This window comes from Brassica rapa, chromosome A04 (genome assembly GCF_000309985.2).
Source record: "Brassica rapa cultivar Chiifu-401-42 chromosome A04, CAAS_Brap_v3.01, whole genome shotgun sequence".
NCBI lineage: Eukaryota > Viridiplantae > Streptophyta > Magnoliopsida > Brassicales > Brassicaceae > Brassica > Brassica rapa.
Window position 1 is genome coordinate 15,059,598 of NC_024798.2, and position 8,844 is coordinate 15,068,441.

At 38.9% G+C, this 8,844-nt stretch overlaps 2 protein-coding genes across 4 annotated transcripts; both read right to left on the reverse strand.

The window, feature by feature from the left end:
• Nucleotides 1–617: 617 nt before the first annotated feature.
• On the reverse strand, nt 618–1,604 carry LOC103864814 (cyclin-dependent kinases regulatory subunit 2). Its single transcript, XM_009142588.2, has 3 exons — nt 1,251–1,604; nt 1,104–1,164; nt 618–955 (listed from the first exon to the last, which is right to left on the reverse strand). Exons 1-3 carry the CDS (start codon nt 1,301–1,303, stop codon nt 824–826), a joined length of 246 nt encoding a protein of 81 aa, XP_009140836.1. The 5' UTR covers nt 1,304–1,604; the 3' UTR covers nt 618–823.
• A 291-nt stretch (nt 1,605–1,895) lies between these two features.
• Nucleotides 1,896–8,673, reverse strand: LOC103864815. Of its 3 annotated transcripts, none has more exons than XM_033289243.1 (20): nt 7,398–8,673; nt 6,774–7,319; nt 6,599–6,685; nt 6,302–6,503; nt 6,103–6,214; nt 5,674–5,766; nt 5,220–5,312; nt 5,016–5,097; nt 4,875–4,934; nt 4,735–4,787; nt 4,299–4,465; nt 3,961–4,174; nt 3,686–3,743; nt 3,538–3,594; nt 3,198–3,452; nt 3,022–3,086; nt 2,870–2,926; nt 2,684–2,777; nt 2,375–2,515; nt 1,896–2,299 (listed from the first exon to the last, which is right to left on the reverse strand). In XM_033289243.1, exons 1-20 carry the CDS (start codon nt 7,983–7,985, stop codon nt 2,189–2,191), a joined length of 3,135 nt encoding a protein of 1,044 aa, XP_033145134.1. In that variant the 5' UTR covers nt 7,986–8,673; the 3' UTR covers nt 1,896–2,188. The 3 variants fall into 3 exon arrangements, with proteins under 3 accessions (XP_033145134.1, XP_033145133.1, XP_009140837.2); XM_033289242.1 differs by having other exon boundaries at nt 6,774–7,574; nt 7,605–8,672; XM_009142589.2 differs by having other exon boundaries at nt 6,774–8,671.
• Nucleotides 8,674–8,844: the final 171 nt, after the last annotated feature.

Below are 8,844 nucleotides of genomic sequence, written 5' to 3' on the forward strand. Positions count from 1 at the left end.
ATGGTTGATGTGAAACCTTTCAAAACCATATAAAAGATAAAAATCAAAATAATTCAACTGTGAAAACAATATTGTTCATTTTTTTCAAGAAAGAAAAAATATAGTGTTCTCTTCCATTATGTATAGTGATAGTATGGCCAAACATTGTGGGTATAATAGTAGATGCCCCAGACTAAGTTATTATGATTTTTTTCCGCCTTTGTATTAAGCTTCTTTATTTTTCTTAATAAGTGCTTTGCTACAAAAGAATTTTTTTTAGTAAACATGTCACAGTTAATTAACTCTTTTTTTTTAAGATGAAGAAAAAAATTATATTTTTTCTCTTATTTACTACGGCGACGAAGAATTAAAGTCTTACTATATTTATTTTTTCTAGTTCTTCTTCCAAGCGTAGGATAACTCCCTGGTTTTTTTTTCTACCAATTGGAGCTGGTGGAAAAAAAAATTTGTCATTTGTTTAACATCTAGTGAGATCAACCCATGATATATTAGTTATAGTATAGTTTAGGCACGTTTAGTGCCTAATCCTTATTTTCAATAATTTTGGGATATTTTTGTATATTTCAATAAATTTAGTAAATGTGATGAGAAACAACAAGGAGCATGAACGAAGAAGATAGTCTGATGAACACACTGATTAATGAATAAGATAGTCTGATTAAACATGTAGAAGTTGAAGATGCCAAACATGATAAAGTGGTTCGTCTACAACTCAAAAAACAATTCTCCACCGAAGAGAGAATTCAAGAACACAAATAAAATAAAAAGAGATGAAACAGAGAGTGTGTGTTTACGCGAGCGAGACATATAAACCAAATAAAATCTACTTAGGAATGGGATTTGGAGGCTGGTAGTTGAGAGTCCTCCGGAAGAGCATGATGTGTGGCTCAGGGCGATGAATAGCGTAATGGACCCATCCACGGCTTTGCTGCACTCCTATTGCTCTCCATTCACTCTGCCAAATAATCAGGAACTGAGAAACTATCCTATAAACAAGTCTATGACTTACACTGACTAAACTAAACTAAATGATCACAATCAATCACAATTCGCAGAGGAACAAAAAAAAAACAAGAAGGAATAGAGAGGAAGCCGTAACTTACTTCGGCGAGGATGCGATTCTTAGGGAGAAGCTTAGCAACCTCTGGAGGAAGTACGACGTGCCTGCCAGATTCAACAAAGATCATCAAGCCCTAAACGCGATTAGAAACTGAAGAATCAGAATCAAAAGTGATGATGATTGATATTACCTGTACTCGTAAGTATCATCGAAGTACTTGTCAGAGTATTCGATCCGAGCCATCCTCTTTAAAAAAAAAACTGAGCAATAAAGAAGAAAAGATGAATCTGAAGGAGAATGGGGGCGAAAGGGAATATAAAGGATTGGGGGCAGAGATGTAATTAATGAGAGAATATAAGCAATTTTGAGCAACGGCTGTGTTGTGTTCTTTTGAGTTTTGAATTTCTTTGGAGCCGCTCCTTCCCGCTCACTAAGTTGATGATGCCCTACAATGTGATTCCACGGTTTTTATTGTTAACCAAACCGGTTCATTCTCCTGGTTCTGTCTATCCACTACTTTCCCCTTTCTATTTCTAAAACTTGCTTTTATTTGCACCATTCCTTTAAAAAACTTTGCATCTACAAATCAAAAACTCCAATCATGGCTAGAATCTTTGATTACATTTGATTTAGTTTCCATTTGGTTTTTGATTCTTAGAATTTAAACCACGGTTAACGGACTTCTGGTTCGGCTTTTCTTTGTCTTGTTATGTTTGCTTGTTTTAGTTGCTGTCTCCATCCTCCCTAGCAAAGATTTTATATTGGGAGATACAAGAGACTGACTTCAAGTGATTAAGAACATTCGTTTTCATCATATTTATTGTTCTTGGCATTATATACAAAAAAAAATTAGATTCATAAGAAACCCCAAAAGAATATACCCAATAGACTTACTTCCCACACTTGTTTTCTCCTCTACTCTTCTACCAAAAACCAAATCCTCTTAAAAAAAACCTTTTGTGTTGTCTCTTTCAATTGTTGAGAAAGACAACACATTAGGATAAATACCTGTACACGAATACTAACCGAACTACTGCATTATATCAATTACTAGAATATAAAAAAGGCATCAAACCGATCCAAAGGCTTTCAAAAGAAAAGAAAAACAAAGACACCCTTGAGAGTGATTTACTGCTCCATACTGTCCTCCTCGGGTTTACTGAAGGCAGGTACTGTCTTTCTCAGCATAGATGTTCCATGAAAGACCATCACCGAGAAGTCTCTTCTGTATTCTTTCATCTAAACAAACACACAGTTTATCAGAGACGTGATTCAGTTAAAGAGTTATATACAGCTTTATTATTAGAGATATACCTCCTCTTCGGTCATCTTGGTGAACCCGAATTTGTCAGTCCATATGGATTTGGCTTCATCTGCTGCTGGTAGCACGAGATGTTTCACGTTCAGGGACCCAAGTAGCCTCTCGATGCAATCAAACAGACATTGGAAGTAGCCCTACAGTGAGCAAACCAAAGAAAAAAACATATCAGATCATAATGCGCGGATATCTGTTAAGTGCTAACCAGTGAGATCATAATACATAATCATCATTCCCACTTTCTTAACCCATTTAAAGCAAACACAAGGCACAGGAATACGTGGTTCAACGACAAAGCTAATTACCTGCCCTTGACAATCTCGGCTGGTAGCAACCAGAGGGAGTTCCGCAAGTTCAGACCCAAATACCCTAAAGATTCCCACGGAAACAATCACCCCACTGCACCAGCGAGAGACAAATACAACACACAAATTAACAAAGATGAAATAGGCTTCACAAAAATATAGACTGCCCAGAAATCAGAATCTTACTCCACAGTCAACATGGTGCAGTACATGCCGCTGAAATCTTGGCCTTTTGACTTCCTTCTGTTCCACACCCAAAGTGGTTCATCAGCTAATTGGTATAGTGAGCATGCAGAATAATCCACTAAAGTGGTTGACCTTACTAAATTTGCACTTACCCATAAAGCATGGCTGGAATGAGGTCTCCCCTGCTCCCAGATTCACTGATGGGATCAAACCGCTCCTATAGCATACCATGGTTACAAGGGACAAAAAGAGTTAAAACCTTTTATATAGAGAAGAGAAGGGACAAACAGCACAAAGTATGGACGAGTTTGAAATGTGGCCGAGTTACATGAAGAATGGAGAGTGCCTTCCCAAGTAACGCTTTTGTATCTGTATCATCCGAAGAGGTCAACCTCCCACTAAGGACCCTCCATCTTATGTCTGGAGTGGTATTGTCCTCTGGACAGCTTTCTTCATTAGGATTTTGCCTCTTCCTTAAAGAGTTGTAACTAAGCTTCTCTTCTCCTCGAACTACCAAACTGTCTAATGAAGTGTTGATATTTTCGCACCCGAGGGAACAGAACCATTTATCTTCAGGTAGCTCCTGTTAAGACATAAACATGATGAAAGATAAGGCTAATGAGCTATCACCAGAGAGAGAGAAAGAAAGAGCCAAAGAGGTAGAGCACCTTGAGATCAGCAATATTATGTTCTTTCAAACAGCCAACATGGAACTCCTTTTCACACTGAGAAGGAAGCATAGAAATTAAAAATGGTGAAAACCAAATGCAGATTTAAGAGACAGATGTCACAATACAGCAATGATTAACAAGATACCTGATCACATATTATCACAGTGCGAGCATTAAAGCCCAACCTGCAAAAACTATGGCCTCTGCAAAAGCAAAAACAATTAAGTAAAGATCAAGCTCAGAAGGAAATGGTTTCAGTTAGCAGAAAATCATCTTCTGAACTTAACAAATTCAAGTTCCTAAATAAAAAACTAAAAGCCATATGAATGAGAAATATGAAATAAAACAATAAGACCTCATTAAACTACAAAAAGGTAACCACCATATACTTGATATAAATAGAAAAAGCTCGATCTTCACCTGCATAACACGCATACGCTTGGGAGCTCACTCGTAAGGGAGCTGACAATTCGAATGCATCTTGTGGTTATCTGAGCTATTGCATCAACTCCACGAACTCTACCAGCTGCAACGGCATTGGGATTGCTCTCCACGCACTTCTCTCTCTCCATCATATTCACACAATATTTGCAGGACCACCTCTCACTCGGAAGGCTTGGTAAATAAGCACATACTAGATAAAATACCAAAAGAGAAAAGTAGGCTACATCAATCAAGTTGACACGCTCCAAAAACTCTTTTAATATAGCAACAGAAGAAACCCAATAAGGAAAACTGGAAAAGTGCAAGCTCCGAACCTATATGATATGATCTTGGACAGGTATCACAACACAAGAGTTCACCCCCATCCTTACAGATACTGCAAAGATCATCATTTTCACCGATGGAAAACTTCTGGTCCATTGTTAGTGCTACTGAGAGCTCATGAAGAGATACGCCATTGGTTGTATAAATTTGATGAAACCTGAACATCAATAGAAGACCAACTAGTTAGTTCTAAACCTTTTCTGTGAATCACACAATCAGCGATCTTAAGGATCAACGGCTTTCAAGTATCCAGGTTTAATGTATTTACAGTTTTGTAACATATGGGTAAAAGTGTTAATGCACTTTGTCTATACAGTACACGGACAGATAAGGAAGAATAGTTCTTGATAATTGGTTTCCAAGGAGACTGGTCGTAGCTTCACTACTAGAGCATGAATATGGAAATGGATGCAAGAAAAAACTTACGGTTTCCGACGACTTCCACAGCCAGCATGCGCCTCAAACGTTGAAGGACTGACCTGATCCCATAAAAAATATAAAGGCTAATTCAGAGCCATATACTTAATGCCAGGAAAGAAAATTTGACGACATTAACGAGAGCGTACCACTTTGTCACAACAAGAACAGAGTATTCCAAATCCCTTCTTATAGCCAACAAGCATTTTCTGCGTCATTAACAAAATGGTTGGAGTAAATAAAGTTACACAAACAGGATGAAGAAAAGCCATTAGTCATGTAGAACTAACCTTTCCAGCGAGAAAATATCCCACTTCGGTCCCATCTGGCAGTATATCATCCTCAAAAACAAGTTTGTGCAGCCGTACATCCCTTTCAAAATGACAAAAGATGGACTGAGAACCAAAAAACGTATGACAGGAAAAAGAGAAAACAATCTAGCAGTCTAGCACTAGACATAGATACGTAGGTTAAATGCTAACAACACTACTCACTTTCTGGTCAGTTTCCCTTGGCTGTTGCTTTTGATTGAGCTGGATTTTGACTCACTCGGAGTAGTTCTTGAAAGCACACCTGGCTCAGGTGACCTGTAGAATCCAAGATAAATTTAGCCTGGCTAACAAAGTAAGGTCAACAAATATGTTGACGTAATCGATATATGCAAACCCAGAAGAATGGGTATGGATCTTAGTCCTGACAGAGTTCTCTTTGCTCAGGCCACCAATTAAAAGAAGAGCATAAGTAAATTTCTAACATAACATCTCATATAATCATTTTCCAGAATGATGAATGACAGATCGCGAACTAATTATAATATAACAGGCCGCCTACAATATGCAAACCCAGAAGAAAGCTATGTATCTTAGCCTAAGCACAAAATGTAATAAATACTAAAAGAGCGCAGAAACATTGCATAGTTGGCGCCACACAAATAACAACAACACTCACTTTTTGGTTGGTTGTTCTCGCCTGTTACTTTGGCGAGGAGTGGATATTGGCCTTCTGGGAATCGTCTTTTTAGCCACATCTGGGCTAGAAAATCTGTAGGAAATCGAGGGAAAATTTAGAATCAATCAAATAGATAAAGGTCTCAATTGTTAATGCTGTATTAGATATACCCAAAAAAAAAAGTTATGCATATTCGGACTTCCAGAATTCTACATAAGCAACCATATAATAGAGGAATATACAGCTCCTAAATCCCTTTGCATTATTAGAATATCCTTTTTCGAAATAAATATGCTAACTTTTCATTTCACCTTCCACCCAGTCTTAAAATACTAACTTAACATTATACGTGTGTGTTCATCTTACTTTCATATGATTCAGCGGGAAGGAAAAGACTGTTACGAGAAAATAAGGAAATAAAAGGCATACCCATTAAGAGGATTTGCTTTAGACGGACTGGTATGGGGTTCTGGCTCCTTTCTCTCCAAACACGATTTGCACGCAAATAATGACTTTGTTTCACAAGGCTCAACCATTGGACCTGCAATCAATTAGATATAACCAGTCTGAATTCTTTAACTAAACAGTCTTTCTAATATTGCACAAACCAATGATCCAATCAGCAAACCTTGGCAACCGAAACACACGCTAGATTTCTTGAAATCTGGTCCAACTAACAAACGAAGTCTTTCTTCTAGTGTATCATACGAAGTTTCCTTGAAAGCATTCATGACATCACGAAGTGTGCATCCAGACTCCAGTAAGATATACTCAGGTGGTCGCTTGTTTGTGCTAGAAGCATGCTGCTCGAACACGGCGGGACTTACCACCTACGGAAATGAAAATTAAAATATATTACATCAAACCTGCTAGGCATTATGCATGTCCAATCACAAGACCTTTAACAACAGTAGATGTCACTAACCTGAGTTCCTTTGCAGTCACCACAGAAGCACATAATGCCAGATCCTATTATTACACCTTTAAGCCCTCTAGTCCCTGCCTCTCTCATCTACCATGGTGAAAATACACATTAGCTATATACAATCCCCTTTTATACACGAGTGGAAACAAAAAGAAAGCCATCATATCATATATACCTTTGCCCCTCGAACATAGTACACAGTTAGTCCCTCAAGTATTCCAGAATCGAGAAGATCCTTCAGCTTTTTCGGGAAATCCCTTATAAACTTCTTGGGCCGTCCACGCTTGTTGGGAGTTGTAACCGGAGGGCTTTGAAAATCATCCATTCCGACATCATTAGCATGCACAGCTACCTTTCCCAAGTCTGATGGTTCGACATTCTCCAAATCAGGATCGTCTAAATCACTTGTTTGTTTGCCTAATGACCTAGTTAACCTCCTCAAAGGATTATCATCCACTACATCACTCATTGCGTTCTTATCAACATGGCATGGTTGCACACTTTTTTTCTCAGGAAGCTCCTCCTCTTTCCCACATCCCACTAAAGTAGAAGCATCAACACAATTATCTTCACTATCTTTACCTTCCCTTTCTTGATCTATATGATCTTCCTCACCATTAAGCTCAGATTTGCCACCATCAGCAACACAACTATCTTTAGCTTCCCTTTCTTGATTTACATGATCTTTATCACCATTAGCCTCAGATTTGCTACCTTCAACCTTAGCTTCTTCATTAATATGATCTTCACCACCATCAGCCCCAAGTTTGCTACCTTCATCATTAGCCTCATCATCAGCATTAGCCTCAGACTTCAACATAGACCGAGTCAACCTCCTACCAGGCTTTCCATAACCCAAACCACTCTCCAGCTTAACCTGACAAGACCTCGAAGTCAGTTTCGCAAACTCGCTAAAACCAGAAGGACACGCCATAACAATCTCTCTCCGAACCACACTCGAACACTCCTTCTCAGCCTCTCCAACTTCCGTTACCCCCTTCTCAACCTTCTCCTCCTCCTCCTCACTCATCGCCACGTCACCACACCCATTACTCTCAATCTTCTTCTCACTAAACACCACCCCTTTCCCTTCATCATCATCACCATAATCATCAACAACGTCGCTCTTCTCCTCCTCCTCCTCCTCCTCCGCGGAACCAGACACCACAGCATCATCAACGTCCTCCTTCGCGAGACGAATCTTCTTCAAGGACGCGGAGCGGAGGCAGCGGGTGGGCGGCGGTCTCTTGGCGGCGGTGTTGCTTCCGCGGGTGCGGCCTAGCGACTCGCCTCCACAGATCTCGGACCGAGATTTCAACATGAATTGCAGTTCCCTCTTGCAGCCTGTGCGGACCATCGTCTCTCCCGTGGATGTGCCTTTCGCCATCGATTTTTTGAATTGATTTCGAGTCGCTCGCGAGATTCAATGTGGGGGAATCAAAGGGAAGCCTAAAGAGGGATTGGATCTAGTGGTGGTGGGTTCATAAGAAGAGGATCAATTTCGAAAATTAGGGTTGAGAGAGGAGAGGGGAGGGAGAAGGTGGGAAGCTGTGTGTGTATTGATTGAGTGGTTTTCGTTCTGGCAAAGGAGACTCGAGATTAAAGACTTGTTTTGTTTCTATTTTTATGTTTTTTGTCGAAATCCAATGTATTTTATTTGATTATTATTTATTTATTTATCATCGTTTCCAGTTGTTTTCGAGATTCAGTTCCATGGAGAGTATATTCTGTAACTTGCAACCCTTTCTGCGGTAACATTGTTCAATTGTGTGTTTTTTTTTTCTTTTTGAAAAAACTTTGGGTGTCTTTTTTTTTTGTCTTCACTATCAACTATGGTTTGTTTTTTTTTTTCAACATCAACTACGATTTGCTTTGGACCCAAAAATATTTAGACGGCAATGTAACTGAAACTTTTTTTTCTTCTTTTAGCTAGTTTCAAACAACACCACTTTTGAGAAGCTTGGAATGTCCACACGAGTGACACTTCCATTTTGGTCTTGTTTAGTGACCTATTCAAGTGACGTTCTAGGCACAAGAAGAGACGATCTGATCGTTTTGTACAGATCCTTTTTTTTTTAATAAGTAAAATTTCTTTATAAGATTTTGTACAGATCTTTTAAACAAGAGTAATTTTTTTTAAGAAAGAACAAGAGTAGTTATTGGATCTGTAGTTTAGTATGAGAAGATCAAGAGGTGGATTTAATGGCGATTTTGAGAGTTTTAGTTGGTTCAGATCTTATCGTTTT

Bases quoted from the DNA above. Each gene is read 5' to 3' on its own strand.
- LOC103864815 (XM_009142589.2), bottom strand. From the start codon at position 7,985: ATGGCGAAAGGCACATCCACGGGAGAGACGATGGTCCGCACAGGCTGC. The intron at 6,686-6,773 runs GTATATATGATA...TCACCATGGTAG, and splicing joins ACTATGTTCGAGGGGCAAAG to ATGAGAGAGGCAGGGACTAG. The intron at 2,778-2,869 runs GTAAGATTCTGA...TCGCTGGTGCAG, and splicing joins TGCACCATGTTGACTGTGGA to TGGGGTGATTGTTTCCGTGG.
- LOC103864814 (XM_009142588.2), bottom strand. From the start codon at position 1,303: ATGGCTCGGATCGAATACTCTGACAAGTACTTCGATGATACTTACGAG. The intron at 1,165-1,250 runs GTAATATCAATC...TGAATCTGGCAG, and splicing joins GATGATACTTACGAGTACAG to GCACGTCGTACTTCCTCCAG. The intron at 956-1,103 runs GTAAGTTACGGC...ATTATTTGGCAG, and splicing joins AGAATCGCATCCTCGCCGAA to AGTGAATGGAGAGCAATAGG.